Below are 18,029 nucleotides of genomic sequence, written 5' to 3' on the forward strand. Positions count from 1 at the left end.
AATGGATTTTAGGTACCTTGATTCAAAACTCACTGCGGTATGATGGACCATTTGGGTTAACTTGAGGATTAGCAAATAGAAAGTTTTGGTAGTACATAGATAAAACCACAATCTGAAAACAGCAGAATGAATCCTCAATATGTTCAAGGAGGTTTGTTCATATCCATTTCAGAGCTTGTGAGTGATATTATATTTTAATATGTTCTAGAAAATGAATATTTTTACACATTATGAAAAAACAGCCCTCTTCAGAAGTCCTTAAAAGTTGGAAAGATAAAAGGAAAGAGAAGAAGAGGATGACTAACAAGAAATCAACTAAAATAGGGATGGATACAGATTGGGGTTAGGGTAATCATGGAGAAGATGTCTCTGTGGGGTTGCTAAGAATCAACACTGACTTGATGGTATATCAGCCAACTTTGCAGAAATTCTGAAACAAATATAGGAAATAACGATCCTATGTAATGGGGGAAAAATATAACTTAAGAAAAGTTGTTTTTCTTTGAGTTTTTTGTTTGATTCCAATAAATAATTCCTGAATGTGTTTAGAAAGACCAGTCACTTTAAAATCCCCAGTAGCAATCAAGATAACAAAAGGACTAAAGCTGCTAATGGAAAGAATTAAAGAAAGACTGAAAAGAGCTGGTAGGTTTGCCTTTCTTTCTCGAAATGTCTTTTTTTTTTTAACAGAGTGTGACACGTTTTCAGCCCAGTGTGTGCTTCACTTTGCAAAACTTAATTCAAGTTCAGATTAGTTGATCATTATAGTGGAAAACACAAACCAGGTTGGACACTAAGGAAGGAACTGAGCTCAAGGGCAATAATTTCTTCTAGCATCCTTTCAAAATTCAAATCCTAAAGCCACAAGCCAATTCTTACAGACATCGAGTGTGCTCCTATTGCACAGTTAAGTGAATCCATACTGTGCCACAGGATGCACCTGCCAAGACAAAACTCAGAAATGGAGCCTATTGAGCAGAACAACAGTTCAAAACTGGCAAACAGCACCATGGTTTTGCTGAATATCCAAGGAGTTCATTGTGCTACGAAGTATTTTCTAGAGCACTGATCCAGTTAGTAGGATGTTGTAAATGGGGGGGGGGCTATTCCACAGATTTATAAATTAGAATTTTATATGTAAATATGAGAAGACATTGGAATGCTCAGAGAGAATCATTCAAATGAGAAGCAATGGATGGAAACTAGTCAAGGAGAGAAGCAACCTAGAACTAAGGAGAAACTTCCTGACAGTTAGAACAATTAACCAGTGGAACAACCTGCCTCCAGAAGTGGTGAATGGTCCAACACTGGAAGTTTTTAAGAAGAGACTGGACAGCCATTTGCCTGAAACGGTATAGGGTTTCCTGCCTGAGCAGGGGGTTATTATTATTATTAAATATCACTTCTCTTTTCCATAGTTTGGGAGACCCAAAAGTGGTTTTTCAAAAGGCAACTGAACTGTCTTTGTTTTTGCTTGAAGACATTTCACTTCCCATCAGAGAAGCTTCTTCAGTTCTGAATTGAAGAAGCTTCTTGGATGAGAAGTGAAATGTCTTCAAGCAAAATCTGGTTGCCTTTTGAAAAAGCACCTTTGGGGACAACCATGACCTGAGAATCTTCATAGGTATAGTTTTGGAGACATCTAACTGTCCATCCACTGCTGGAATAACATACAATTGCAAAATAGAGTCTCCTTTGACCCCCTACTACAATAGCTCATTTTCGCTGAGGAACATTTATATATATTTTCCCTGGTGTGTGTGTGTGTGTGTGTGTGTGTGTGTCTGTGTGAGTGTGTGTGTGTGTGTGTGCGCAGGGGGTTGGACTAGATGACCTCCAAGATCCCTTCCAACTACTTCTTCTTCTTCTTCTTCTTCTTCTTCTTCTTCTTCTTCTTCTTCTTCTTATTATTATTATTATTATTATTATTATTATTATTATTATGTATGTGTGTGTGTGTGTGTGTTTGTTTATCATATGTAGGAACCACCCATCTCCCTCAGAGAGCGACTCTATTATATTGAATGCTGTCCATACCAGCTGCCTGCAATTAGTGCAGGTTCGCATCCCACCAGGCTCAAGGTTGACTCAGCCTTCCATCCTTCCCAGGTAGGTAAAATGAGGACCCAGATTGTTGGGGGCAATTAAGCTGACTTTGTAATAATGCCGCTTGGGGGTGGTGGTGAAAGCCCTAATAAGCAGGCATATACATAGAATGAAGGCTACTGCTAAGCTTGTAAGCCGCCCTGAGTCTTTGGAGAAGGGCGGGATATAAATGGAATTAAAATAAAATAAAATAAAATAAAATAAATAACTCACATGATAAACAACTTTTCAGCAACATCTGAATACTTAATAATATTAAAATCATTAAAATCATTTAATAGAGACATGTATCAATAAGATAGAGGGACCAGTAAGGAAAGAGAAATAAAGAATATATTAACCTATCTTTCAAATGCATTTGTAGGGCTGAAAGTAAACCATGCAACTTTATCAAGGCATTCTTTATTAAATCGGAGCCCTCCTAATGTTTTTGCCTACTGCTTTAATGCCATCAGCTCCAGCATTTATTAGCCTTGTCAGTCATGGCCCAATGGATTTCATTTCTGAATAAGGATGTGGCAGATGGATTTCTCCCTGTATCTTAGAATGGATGATTATGTGCCATCAAGTTGTTTTCAATTCCTAATGACCACATAGATAGATTTTCTCCAGGACAATCTATCCCAAATCTATTGTTTGTTTGTTTTTAATCTCCCAACGGTGCCCTCATTGCCACTGAGAATTTAGTAGCAAACATTCTGTCTAAATAAAAGTAGCAAGAAGGGATGCTGATTCTCAACTTGCTTGAAATAAATGATAGAATTGTTATTACAACTAGCATATAAACCTGGGTTCATAAATCATGTGGTCTGTGAATGTAGGATAATGGAGGCAACTATCATCCTGTCATAATTCATAACAGGAGAGAGAGAGGGAGGGCAGGAGAGAGAGAGGGAGAGAGAGAGAGAGAGAGATGTTCCATGGAATTAGAACTGTGATTGTTCAGATTTTTAAACATCTTAAGTATTAAGTATCAGGCATGATCATACTGTACTGTTGTGGGTGTGCCCCTTTCTTCTTCTTCCCACCAGCGGCATTTCCCTCTTTGCTTGGGTAAAGGGAATGCATAGGGATCAAAATGGACCTGAAGTTGATCCCACTAAAATATTGAGCATGCCAAGGGAGTAGTTCTGCCTGGTATACTTCAGGAACCACTTTTTCTGCTTCACTTCCAAAGTACACTTTTCAGGTTAGGTCATTTTGGAGACTGCACGGGATGAACTCAGCAATTGTTTGGTATTTTCACAGAGGCAGGAAAAGCCTTTCAATTCAGTCAATGCTTCCCATGCTCTCTCATACCTCCTAGAGCTGCATTTACTATGAAGCCCAGTGGTGGGATTCAGCTGGTTCTCACCAGTTCAGCAGAACCGGAAGCTCATTTTTTGTTGCCCGGGCCCAGCAGGGACTTCTGGAAGTGGCATCCACACAGAGAACCGGTTGTTCACATATTTGAATCCCACCACTGATGAAGCCTATAATAATTTAATGGTTGCAGTGTTTTGTGTTATAAACGTCAGATTGATGGTTCAAGATCCAGCATTTTTTAAAGAATTACTATTTTTATTTCCTGTGCTTTCTGTATTTTCTGTATTTTTTTGTTTAGTTATTTGAGAACTAAGCGTGAAATCCTTCTATGTTCAGTGATGGGAAAAAATAAGAGAACCACGATCATTTTTTTAAAAATGGAAAAATAGGAAGATTAGTATAAGAAAAATAGTTATTAAGACAATCTTGATATGTGGTGAACCACCAGTTTACTGCTTGGAAGGCAAGTGTTATAATAACTGTGATATTATAGCATTAATAGTAAAAGGTGATTCTAAATTCAGGAAGAAAAAATAGTGAGAGATACACAGTGTTTTCTTTCCAAGGTTCAAATATTTCTCTCACTTTGTTTGGTAGGCTAACTCAAGGCTTCCAAAGAGCTTTGGACTTCTAGTATTGCAAACTATGAGTAAAATCAAGCTCTTAGAAGAAAAATAGAGAAACACATTTGACTTTCATTCACTTTGCAGTTGATTACTTCCATGGTCTACAGTTTTGCTTCTGGAATGGAACTTTACAAGATTCAACTAATTGCTAAAGTTTAACATATGCTAATATATAAAGACAAACACAAAATGGAAAAGTAGTTCAGAATTTTTATTCTGCTTTAGTTAACAGCCAAACTGATTCTGTGGCCACGAGAAGGGAATTCTATCAAATTAAATATGCTTCAAATATTCAATTTTTGAATTCTCGAAAATTGTTGTATGTAGTTTACTGTATTATTCAATTTGATTCATTTCATCAGCCTGTAAACTACCCTTATAAAAAAAAATACAACAAAACTTTCTCAACAGCTCTGAATTAAACATTTCTTTGGAATGCTAGTTGCAAGAAGGTATAGATTGAGAATATTGAGAGAATCTCCCTGATCTTTCAAAACCTCCTGAGAATTTATTAGCATTCTTAGTTATAAATGTGTTCATTTAATAAAAAAATATTTTTTAGAAAGCATGCATGAAATCTCATTATAACAAAGCAAACCTATGCATGTAAAATCAACTCCATTGAGATCAACCCAAATGTGTGTTAACGCAAATGAGCTTAATGTTTTCAGTTAAATAAATATAACATTGCACCCTTGCAGTACAGCCTTATTTTCTTTTTGCTTCTCCATTTTTATTTACAAATTGAATACATTGGTAAGCTATTTCCCTAACAGATGTTTCTTACCATTTCTTAAATTTTGAATTTTTCAGAGACAGTCAAAGCAATCTGACTACTAACATACACACAAATGTACATCCCACTGAAAAGCAATGCAATACAGAGCTACTGTTTCAACATTTGGATAACCATCTGAATGGATGTTGTAATGCAATGCTGAGTAAGTATCTCTATATTTTGACAAGCATCTAAATGGATATGTCCATGTGGATGCCTTGAACAGCATTAATTTCAGTGGGGAATATGGTGCCCCCAGAATTATGTCAGGTCTTTAAAGGCCCTTAAAACCATTACAAGTATCTTTCTGTCATAAACACACAGACACACACATATAAGAATAAACGGCAAAAAAGTGTTACTACTTAATAACTTACCAATTTATTCATACTCTTTCTCTCACACACACATCCCCGCACCGATGCACACATACACAATTATACCATAAGAAAATATAGACTGCCTCTGACAAAAATGTAGAAATAACACCAGAACTATATTTTTGCAACTCAAGTTTTCAGATATTTGGAAACTGAGATAAACCGCAAAACAAAGCCAGCACTTTGCACAACTAAACTTCTAAGGAAAGCTCTCTTTTTTAAACAAATCCAAAACCCTTCCAAAACTAACAATCCAGTCGTTATCAATATAATTTTAACAAGATATTCAATATTCTCACAACAATCCTGCAAGTTGTCTTAGGAATTCAATCTGTCCAGAAGGAAAGCACCCATGCCATTCAACCTGTCGGTCTGTTTGTATATCAAAATGTAGCATCTTACCTTCATAGATAGCCTTGAATCCTTGGGCACTCACGGCAAAATCGGTCGTAAAACAAAGCGTCAGAATAGACCCTGTGCTCACAAGAGATGAGGGCAGTTGAAATCCAGAAAGCCTGCAAGATAGACAAATGAAAGAGATTTTTTTTGGGGGGGCAAAGTAGAGGAGAATATGACTATATATATATATATATATATATATATATATATATATATATATATATATATATATATATATATATATATATATATATATATATATATTCTTTTAAGAATGAAATTCAGTAATCCAACTGAACTAGTTGGCTACCTAAAATGCCTTCCTTGGTGAGAAAAAAAATAAAATAAACTGAAGCTTGAAAAAAATAATGATACATGCAAAGTTCACTTTTGGAAAGAGAAGTCAATTTGCATTCTATTTAGAACTTTAAAATGATGGGTAAACTCAAAGTTGCCATTTCAGGATCAGCAACATGTTGATGTTCCCAAAGACCCACCATGAAAGTCCCACTTCACAGAAGATAACAGCTTCTGAATGCTATCATCTGATGAGTGACATCAAGTGACAACTGACAGCTGAAGACGCTTTCTCTCTCTTTGCAGAAAGAAAAAACAACAACAACTCCCCTGTAAGTTTTTGGAAATAAAAAAAATGGAGAATGCTTTATATTTTGACAAAGGATTTTAAAAAAATTGGTTCTCCTATTTCAGCACAATTATAAATGGATAAAGCCAGAGTGAATTGTTGCTGAAAATTGTTGCTTTTCATACCACATGCATGAAAAGGCATGTGGTATTTGTGTTTATTCCTATAATGCTTTTAAAGCTAAGTGAGGTTCCTGGCTGCAGCCATTTTTTCTCCCTGTTCTCCTTGAAGGACTGGAGGGCACAGCTAGACCAAGACAGAGCAGCCTATTTAAAAATAACACAAGAAGTGTCACACTCCAAGCTGTATTCTTTGTGCTATCCTCTTTCTGTCTTAGTCAAAGGCTGCATCAAATCTGCAATTCTGAGAGACAAAATCCCATAGGTGAAGGAACTCTGGGGCATTTGAGCATCTGTGTTAGTTCTCCCAAAGGAGAAGGGAAACCTATCCCTTTGGGAGTTTCAACCACCTTTGGAATTGTGTAAGATGTCACAGATTTTCTGTCTCTCTGCATCTAATTCACAAGTTCTGTATATAATCCATAACTGTCTATGGAGATTCTCAGTCATCCAGAACATGGTTGTCAAAAAGGTGCTTTTTCAAGAGGCAACTGGACTTTCTTGTTTTTCTTTGAAGACATTTCACTTCTCTGACCTCAGAGCTGAAGAAGCTTCTTGGATGAGAAGCAAAACTGGACAAGAAAGTCCAGTTGCTTCTTGAAAAAGCATTTTTGGGAAAATCCAGAGGGCACCTTCTGTTGTGGCTCAAAACCAAAGTACCTTTCCTTCTCCCACCTGCCCATAAAGGTATAGCAATAAATAAGAATATTTCTAGCTCAGGCTTGAAATGACGAATCCTTGGTGCTTGCTGAGCTTGTTTTCTTGCAGACGTTTCATTACCCAAACTAGACTCAGTCTAGCATTGATAATATTAGCTAGTTTGGGTAATGAAACGTCTGCAAGAAAACAACCAAGTTCAGAGAGCACCAAGGACCCCCCAAGGTAAAATAGGCATATCTTAAAGAATAATAAAATTTTGTTATGTTCAATTCCCTTTTTTGACAACAATATATGCTGCTGGAGATGGCTGCCTCCCCCTCCCTTCTCACCAATAGTAAACCATTTATTTATTTGCTTGTTTGTTCAATTGATACAGCCGCTACTTCCCCAGACAGCTCTGCTTCATGGTTGCTAATAGGCAGCTGAGTTATCACAACTCAGAATGCCATTTCACCTATGTTGGGCTGCTGGCTTTGGCAGTAGTATGTGTATCCTTTATTCTCATTATTTTCAGGCTTCTATGCTTTTCTTAATGCTGCAGCAATCAATATGTGTCAAGGGTACTGGTCCCCTTGCTGGCATTTACTGAGCTAAATAGCACTATATAACAGTACAATATATAGGAAGTATATTCCAAGATAAAAAAAAACCACCCAAACTATTAGCTACCTAGTATAACTAATAGGATAAAGTGAAATTCTGTCAGAGGAAAGAAATACCAGTGGTTCAGCACCATTCAGTTTTTAAAAATTCTCTGAACCATAACACAGAACCGTCCATGCATGCATAGATAGGTAGACACCATCAGCTCCTTCAGTCTTGGAATAAACAACACAATGCAAATGGCACAAAACAGCGCGATCTACAAAAAGGAGTTATGGAAAAAGGTAAAGAAAACAAGGAAATATAGCTAAAATTAGTCTCTACTTATCCACAGAACTGTCCATATGTATCTACTTTAGTCAAAATGTTTTTGCTTTCCTTGGATCTATACCCTGCTTTATAGAATGCCTTTTGTTCTTTATAAAAAGGAGGATTTAAAAAATAATGAAGAAAAATGGCTGGGGATAAAATCCTACATACTGTACAGTTGCTTTTTAGGTACACTTAAATCTGGTGGAATTTGCTGCAGCACTGAAATTTAGCTGTGGGAGCCAATAACATTGACAACAGAGGAATCAAACTATCATAGTGTCCCTCCAATGATATAGTGCAAAAATGATTGCAGAACAAGAACAATCTCTGAGCAACAGAAACTGAGGAGGAAGTAGTTTTGTAAATGTATGAGTAGAAATATGGGTGAGTGTGCATATCAAACCACTTCAGAGGACTGTTGTAAGCTAAATATGACACAGGAGCACCACATACACATCATCTTAAGTTCTGTAAATAAAGGAAGGGTACAAAACAAAGAAGCAAATAAATAAAGGTACACAGGGTGTAGGCATCGGGAGTAGCATTAGCTGTAGTGATAGACCATATACTATATACTTGTGGATTAGCCCATCCATGGATAAGCCGACCCTCAATATTTCAACCATGAAAAAATGTGTCACCTGTAGATAAGCTCATCCTTGAAGTTTCAACCACAGCAATAAGGGGAAAACTAAAAAGTGTTACATCATCATTTATAAAATTGTGCAATTTTAAGGTCATGACAGGCTTTAGAAAATCTGAGCTCTGGTCCACTGATAAGCCAAACCCAATTTGGGGGGAGTATTTTCAGACCTAAGATTCTTGATTTATCCACAAGTATACACAGTAAGTGAATGGGATGCTTGTACTTTTCTGAAGGTTGAAGACCAACTGTTCTAAGCATCAGTACCAACACACCTTTAAAAATAAATTTGAACCTTGTCTGAAAAAATAACTCAGAAATCATTACAGAAACAGCTCAACCTTTCCTCCCAAAATAAAACATAGGTGAAATGAAACCAGCATTTGTATAGTACACATAGCAATTCTGCACCATCAAATAATATTTATGTGACAGGTTGGTGAAAATGAAAAGAAGGAATAACAGGCTTCAACACTCAAGCCATAGCAGGGGGTAAGAAATGCAACTTAGCCCAGGTAGCCAAATACTGTACCTGGGAAAAAGCATTTCAAAACATTCAAAGAGATGCTTGATCAATTCACTATAAATGAGAGTTGAAAATTCCAATTTCAGTTCCCATGATTCTGCAATTATTCCAGATTAATATTAAGAATAATGGGCACAATGGCTCCGTGGATAAAGATGCTGAGCTTGTCAGCTGGAAAGCTGACAGACCGGGTTTGAGACCCAAGCACTGTGCAACAGGTTGAGTTCCTGTTCTTACCTCAGCTCCTGACCACCTGTTCTGTTCCAGCCTATGACCAGCCCTGTTTGAATGTCAGGGACAACCCCTTTTTATAGTCAACAGGCTGGAAAAAACCCAACCAAATTTATTGACAAAGAAATCAAAAGTTCAAACAAGAGTTAAATGAAAAGTTCAAACAAGCATTAAACAGGAATTAACAGACCAGGACTCTAGCAGAAGATCTTCAAACGGTTGCCCTCAGCAACCAGCACCTCCCACACCTTCCCCTTTTATCAGCAGTACCAAGGCGTTGCCTCATTGCCTTCCTCTGTTCTGCTCTGCTAGATTGCCTCCTGCTCCTAGCATCCCTGAACAGAGCCAGCTGTGGATTGTCTTCTTCCAATACTTCGTGCTCACACGGCTGAGTCTGATGAGGAACAAGATGGGAGGGGCCAGGCTGAGAGTCCTGCAGTGCATCAGAACCTCCCTCTGACACCAAAGGCTCTCCAAACCTCTCCTCCTCCTCCACTTCAGAATCATCAAACCCAGCTCCTGGAACCACAAGCTGACACTGAATCACAACACCACCTAGCAGTTCAAAAGCATGCAAATGCAATTAGATTAATAACTTTGGTGGGAAGGTAACAGCATTCTGTGTTTCTTTGGCGTATAGCAATGCTGGTCACATGACCACAGAAATTGTCTTCAGACAATGCTGGCTTCCTCAGCCAAGAAATGGAGACGAGCACCATGCCCTAGAGTCGGGCACGGCTGGAAAGGAAAACCTTTCCTTACCTTTTAATATTAAGAATACTTAACTAATGACTATGTAGTCTTTGCATCACTTATCTTGCCCCCTTGCAACATGTTGACAATATGCTATCCAGTTAAACGTCATTTACAGTTACCAGCGAGACACAGGATAGTGATGAATAGTGAGTCACAGGACTGTTTTGCATGTTTAAATATGTCTTATTCCATAAAACAATATTTAAAGGCATTTGTCAGATAAATTCTGAATTGCAAATTATCAAGTTCTTATGAAATTGGTTCCTAGGAGCTTTTTGTTACTTTATTTTCTGCATTAGATTTTTGTTAGTGAAAGCTCCAGGAACAGAAAATTATAATCATTTTTTTAAAAAAGGTACAGTGAAAAGCCCAGCAAAGCAGATACTCTTTGTCATTTATTTTCAGAAATAATGCATAGACCCTGTTGTAGTGTATTCTTATTTAGAGTTCCACGGCATGAGAAATAGCCCTAAAGATAGGCTTGACAAAAATTTATGAGCAGCTGTAACTGGTTCAACTGTCAATGTTTCTACATATTGATATTTGTTCCAAAATTTCATTAAAATAATTACTTCTATAAATCACTGACTGACTCCCTTTGTATTCTCTATATGAAAAATCTGTTACCAATTGTCTGTTCTCTGTGATCCAAACCCTTCCCAAAAGAATTCAAAAATCATTATCAGTAACACGACAGCTTACTCTTGATCCAGAAAAGTATTTTCTTCACTTAATACATTTCTGATGAGATCACAGATGGATAATAATAACAATGTTATAATCTCATTATGTTTTGTATTTGTTTGATATATGTCACATTAGCACAGGTAATTTTAATCTGAAGATATATTTATGCAACCTTGTAATGTTTGTTTCTTGTTGTTATATTATTTTGGTAAATATTTCCAACTCCACAATGAAATCACCTTTGGGATCTGAATTATGGACAATGACTGTTGATTGAGTTGATCTTCTATGATCAGATTTCAGGCAATACTCTAAAATTGAAACTATTTTGACATCTGCCACTTTTTTCTGAAGCACCTGGATCCATCCTGCTCTTGTCTGAATTATTTTCCAACATAATTTACAAAGAAAGAATTGCCAAATGACCTCCATGCTGTTGTTTCAACAAAAATGATTGCAACAAAGATGATCAGGGGATTGGAGGCTAAAACGAATGAAGGACAGTTGCTGGAATTGGGTATGTCTAGTTTAATGAAGAGAAGGACTACGGGTGACATGATAGCAGTGTTCCAATATCTCAGGGGTTGCCACAAAGAAGAGGGAGTCAAGCTATTCTCCAAAGCACCTGAAGGCTGGACAAGAAGCAACAGATTTAAAATAATCAAGGAGAGAAGCAACCTAGAACTAAGAAGAAATTTCCTGACAGTTAGAATAATTAACCAGTGGAACAAATTGCCTCCCAAAGTTGTGAATGCTCCAATACTGGAAATTTTTAAGAAGAGATTGGAGAAGCATTTGTCTGAAATGGGTTTCCTACTTGAACAGGGGGCTGGACTAGAAGACCCCCAAGCTCCCTTCCAAATGTGTTATTCTGTTAAGAAAGTTACACACATCAGTTGCATTTTCTTGGTGATGAAAATTGAACCAAAATAAATAGTTGATCTTTGCTTTATAGCCTGTTAGGATTTTTCCATCTTCACTTTCTCTTCCTGTTATTTTGAATGTACTTATAGAAGTTTTGATTTATACTCTTTCTGTTGCCTTTGTTTTTTGACTAAGTTTTTAGTACAACCTCATTGGGCTTTTTTTTCTGCTTTCCATTTTTAAAATTTGTGAAATCTTTCTGCAGTTGTGTTTATGTACATTCTTTGCAAGGAATGCCAACTCACCTTCAGCCCCATTTATATTTAGCATCTACTGCTATGAAATTCAACTTATTCTTGCTCTGAATTTACTAACATCTACTATTCTTAGCTACTCTTAGCTATCATTTGTCTTAAAATTAAGAATGACAGCATTATGGGTTACTTTGTGCAATATTATTTTTTACCTTTAAAGTCTTTTTGGCATGGTCCAGGTTATCTAAAGAACCATCTCACTCAAGCCATTAGAAGGGCCATGCTGTGGATCCTGTCAGTCAAGAAATTCTGGCCAGTGGGGTCCAGGAAAAGAGCCTTTTCTGCTATGGCTCCTGCCTTCTGGAATATTGTGACTCCCAAGGTGAAATCCACACCCAAAAGGGCCTGAAGACCTGGGTCTGCCTACTCTCAACAACCACAGAGAAAGAAATATTTTGGGGAATATTAAAGAAAGCAGAATATATTTCCCCAAAAGAATAATAGAAAATCTTATGCAGAAACCACCACCACCACAGTCTCTATGCCACAAGCAGAGACAAGGTCTGTAGAAATGCAGATTTGATAATCCTTTTAGAAAGACTGGAGCCAGGAAGCTTAGAGCTGATGGGATTAGAAAGATAAAGATCCCTACAACCAACAAACCCTCACCCAAAAAATCCAACACAGGACATAGCCATCAGCCACAGCCCTAGGGAAGCAGGACATGACTTTTAGGGTGTAATAGGATTAACCCACCACCATTAGAATACCAGAGGGGCACACTGAACCTCAGGTCAAAGTTCATGCCACAGGAACAACTCCAAACACAAAAGTCCAAGAAGGTATAAAAATCCACCACTCCCAGCAACATGTGGTCAGCTGCTCCAGAGACACATGTCTTGGGGTTCTGCTCTTCAATAAACTACAATCTTCTTTCTAAAGCAGTCTCCATTTTGTTTGTTCCCAGCTTGGACTGGACCCTGATGGAAGATTTTTATTTCAACAATACCTTCTGCCCTAGATAGGTCCATTGTCCTGTCACCTGTTCTATATTATCTCTTTTTTCCCTAAGAGTAAGAAAAAACCCTTATTTCCTATTCTTTTTCAAGTCTTATCACTTTCCTTAGATCCTTATTCAGCCTACCTGGATCCAATGGCTTCCATTATATGTTGAACAACTCAAGTTGGGATTAGAAGAGTTAAAGTCTAAATAAATGAGTTTATATAGATATAAAACAAATTAAAAGACTAACAAGAAACTCCCAATAGAGTCAATGGAATAAAAAATAAAGGAAGGGAACTATTTGAATGAAGAAGAATTTCAGAGATTTTATGTTGGAATAGTAGCAATACAGTGTGTTAAAGAATAGAATAGAAAACAAATGGTATGCATGTTAGTGCCTAAGTGGAAAAAAATGATGGAAGATTGGTTATAACTACTTGCCAACTATTTTATTGGAATGCTGAAAAATAGTAAAGCTGCAAATACAGAATGTGTAACTAGAAAAAATATTGTAATATTGAAGTTGATTGCTCAAATACAATATGTTTTTGGTTGTTGTTGTTAGTTACAAAGTCGTGTCCGACCCATCATGACCCCATGGACAACGTTCCTCCAGGCCTTCCTGTCCTCTACCATCTTCTGGAGTCCATTTAAGCTCACGCCTACTGCTTCAGTGACTCCATCCAGCCACCTCATTCTCTGTCTTCCCCTTCTTCTATTGCCCTCAACCTTTCCCAGCATTATGCTCTTCTCCAGAGAGTCCTTCCTTCTCAGTATGTTTACCATATATATAATGGCTGCTCCAATGTTTGACACTTGGAAGATCTTATAGGTTCTCTCAAAAATGGCAACTCTATTGAGAGAGATTGGAGGATCTATCGGATTGTTTTCTCTATTCCACAGGTCTCACAAGCATGAGATAGAAAACTATATAAAATAAATAAATAAATAAATAAATAAATAAATAAATAAATAAATAAATAAATAAATAAATAAATAAATAAATAAATAAATAAATGTTGATCCTTGGAAGGGCCAGCTTTGTAATTTTCATGGTCTCCTCTCTGCATATTGGTCAGTCCATGCCTCATTTCAAAATGTCCCTCCCTCATTCCTCAGTCTTCAAACTGGGGACAAGTCCTTATGAAAATCATAATCTTTTGAACATGATGAGCAACCCAGGTTTCCTGCCATTTAATTTTCATTTTTCTTACTAGCTAGGTAAGGTACTTGGAGAACAAGTGGGTTGATTTCTTTATGCTACAATATGTCTTTTCTTGTATCTCTACCTATGGCAGGTTATTTACTCATATTACCGTCTTAGGTCAAGCCAGGGCAGAAAATGATGGATGAGCTAAACATTGCCTTGCAATAATGAAAGATTCCTCTACTTAACCTGAATCTCTTGTAGCTTTTCTCTCCCATCATGTAAGATGAACTGAGAATTAAGATAAATGAAGACAGGTTTGATGTCCATTTTGCTGTGTTTCATGGGAGACTAGGACAGGGTTTGATTAATATGGCATAGAAGGTTGCTCACTAAAATATGATGACACAAACACAGTCAAGGAAAATCCTGGAGAACTATGTAACTCCTGGTTCCTTGCCAGTTCTCCGGTCTTTATATTTTACTGGCAAAAGCCCACCATGAGTGAAAATGAATTGGTAATTCACTTCAAAATGCCATTCCTGTGTAGAAGAAACTGAATAGTGCTTTAAACTGGTTGCTGCACAAACATAGGATTGGCTTTCATCCAAAGCAATTCATGGCAAAAAAATAATAATAAAATTAAATATAATTTGCAATCCACTCACATTTTTATGGATTAATCTAAAATACATGAGATGCTGATTGAATCCAAAGCTTAAAGTATAGAAGTACATCTTATCATCTAAAAATCAATAGATAGTTGCAATTTACACAAGTTATTTAGATGACAAGCAGAACTACAGTTTGTCTTCCATGTAGCACTCAAAATCTTATTACTAATTAACCGCTGAAGTAGAGCTAGATAAGTCAATGGAGATGGTTCCCCTTTTTTTTCTTCCTTAAGAAAATAAGCCAAAATAGGGATGTGATATGATTTGTACCAGAGGCATTTGCGGAATAACCTTTCAGAAGGGTTAGTTAGGTTTATTCAAGACAGAATGCATTTCTCTAGCCAAGTCGGAATAGATGAAAGCAGAATTTCTTATCATTCCCACTACTGAAATAATAGTTGCCCTTCCATTATCTGCCAAAAATGTGAGTTTAAAAAAGTGTCTAAGATTTTTTTTTAAAAAAATCAGATTATCATATGTATCTCATTGAGGTATTAACCAACTCAGTAGAATAATGTATTGAAACATATGTCCAGTCAATTTTCATTAACTGACTATTCTGAAGGAATATGATGCTTTTTTCGAAAACAATAACATGAATTAGAATTTGAGTAGCATGCAATTTCAACTCGTGAGGAAGAAATAGCCAACTGAAGATGTCTCTGCTAAAAGCAGAGCAGGCAACCACGGCAAAATGAAGAGCTGGTGAGTAGATTAGCTCTTCATAGTTCCTCTCCAGACAACAAGAGGACCCAAGGTCATCCACAAGCATCTTGTGTAGTTGTTCCTTGCAAGGAGTCTTCATGACAGCAGTCTTTGAGAGGTTTAGAGCAACTGGAGGTGTGTGTGTGTGTGTGTGTGTGTGTGTATGATGGGATATCTATCTTGCTCAAATCATAATTAACACCTTGAAAGACATAGGTTTTGCATTCTTCCTTTTCTAACCATTTTTAAAAATGGATTGTTAATTGCTTTTCACCTATGAGGAGCCTTTGGATTGAAGAATCTTAAAACACCAGGTGGGTTTTGTTCAATCCTTACCAAAAGAAATTTTAAGTACAAGTTTAAGGACTAGCAAAAGGGGTGATTGGAACCTTGATTTTAGAAAATTACACATGAACTAAGAGGCCAAATGGATTTGAAATAAGATTTTGGAATAAATTAAAAGAATTGTTTCTGTAAAAAATGTTTTGAATTATCTTTTTTTAAAAAAAATAATAATGGTGGGATTCAGATATAAACCAAATGTAAAAGTTAGTTCAAAGTGCCGAATCAAGTTATCTTCTAATTACTTTTCATATGAACTGATTTTTTTAAAAAAATGAAAAACAGTATTTGTGCTTTGAAAGTAAATTAAGAACAAGTAAAAGCAATAGGTGACTGATTCATTGGAATTGGAAACTAAAAATTTGAATCAACATCCTCAAAGGAAAGGAAAATACTAGATGCAAGGAAATAATTTTGGATCAGCAAGGGGAACATTTGACATAGCAATATATTTTCTAGATGTCTGAAAAATGGATGGACACTAAAAATAGTAGAAGAGAGGAGAGAATGATATGCAGGTCTCGTAAGCATAACAGCAGATTTGAAAAAAAAATTGACTTGGATCTAGCTACGAAATGGAATTTAACAAAGGACATTGGTATCATGGAAGAGACAAAGTATTTTTATAGCAGTATAAGGGAAAACCTGCAATAATTTTGAATTCCCTTCCCCTTCCAGACCCTATTTAAGTAAATTTTGTGAGTATAAGACTTCTTATTGCCTTAAAAAGAGAGCCAATGCTAAATTGTAAATGGCTTTGGAAAGAATGGGCAACTAGACACAAAACCCAAATGCATCTGATTAGCTAAAGTGTCCTTCCTGAAGTTACTCAGTAATTGGATCAGAATATATGAAAATGAAACTTCATTTCCAATATGCTGCAAGCATGATCATGAACATTTGGGGTGAGCTACAGTCTCAGCTCAAAATTGGAATGGGATGAAAGCTGGGATAATTTTTAAGGGCCAGGAAACAATATTCCCCTAATTTTTAAAATTATTATTTTAGAATTTTTAGTGTCTTTCTTTCCTTATAAGATGAAGAAGTGTGTGTATATGCTTGCACGTATGTCTGTGTTATATGGGTTCTTGGGGTTGAGGGAAGCATCAGTGTTTTCCTTCTAAACGATGAACAGGCAACAGCCTCTGTTCAGGCTATCTGAATTTTTCCACACTTTCCTGATCCCCAAACCCAAGCAAATGTTTTACCCTCCTCAACTTTGCTATCTGCAAATGCAGTGAAGAGGGAGCATCATTGTGTGTAGAGTCTACAATTGTGTTTGTGTGTGTGTAATGTATAAACATTTCTCTGAAGCAAATGGGAAATATATGAATGAAGATAGTCCTCAATCTATAGCCACAATTTAGCCCAAAATTTCTGTTGATTAGTGAGACAGTTGTTAAGTGAGTTTTACCCCATTTTACAGTTGTTAAATGAATCACTGCAGTTGTTAAGTTAGTAAAATGTTTGTAGCCACAAGGTTATAAATATACTTTGGCAAGTTATACTCTGTCCATTAGGTATAAGCAAATAAAGTATTGAACTCAATTGGATCTCACTGTTGTCTTTGGGCTAGGGCCTTATAATCCTAAGGTCACATGATTGTAATATACAATTACAATTTCCAACACCAACATCAATTGGGGAACCCAAATTCATTTAACAACCATGTGATTTGCCTAATGATCACATGATTTACTTAATGACCATGGTAGATATGGTTATAACATAAGGTATGGTCATACAATGACTTGTTTAATGGTCACATCACTTAGTGACTGAAATTCCAGTCCCAATTGTGGTCATAAGTCAAGGACTACCTATATAGTGAATATACAGGGAGATCTATGACAACTCGCCATGGACCACTTGCCATAGGACAACTCACCATGGGACAAGAGTTTCACTAATATTGAAGAAATAGTGGAATAGAATCATTAAAGAAAGGATGGCAAAGGAAAGACAAAAAGAAATGTGAGTGACAAAAATTATTTTTTTAAAAAAATATTTTAAGTAATTAAATTGAATTGTTGAATTTTCCAGCAGCATGGCATGGTAACTTGGCCGTTGTCCCATTCCATACACAAGGTATTACTATGTGTCTAAATATTTGAGTACTGTACATAGGCCAGTTTCTAAATAAAACCTGTCAAGTGGCAAATAGCATGTTTACTGTATGTCTTCCACAGTGGAAAAGCAAGACTTTCCTTCCTGCCTAAGATCCATGTACAGTGGGGAACTCAACCTTCCAGCATTTAGCCAG

General features: G+C 36.6%; 1 protein-coding gene across 1 annotated transcript in view; it reads right to left on the reverse strand.

Moving 5' to 3' along the window:
- CSMD1 (CUB and Sushi multiple domains 1) overlaps positions 1–18,029 on the reverse strand; it is a gene marked incomplete at its 5' end in the record, with an annotated part of 1,150,904 nt that overhangs the window by 761,794 nt on the left and 371,081 nt on the right. The window contains one exon of the mRNA XM_081335496.1: positions 5,598–5,710. Coding sequence (XP_081191622.1) covers positions 5,598–5,710 — 113 coding nt within the window. The remainder of the gene's footprint in view (positions 1–5,597; positions 5,711–18,029) is intronic.

Source organism: Vipera berus, assembly GCF_964194415.1.
Source record: "Vipera berus genome assembly, chromosome: 1".
NCBI classification, from domain to species: domain Eukaryota; kingdom Metazoa; phylum Chordata; class Lepidosauria; order Squamata; family Viperidae; genus Vipera; species Vipera berus.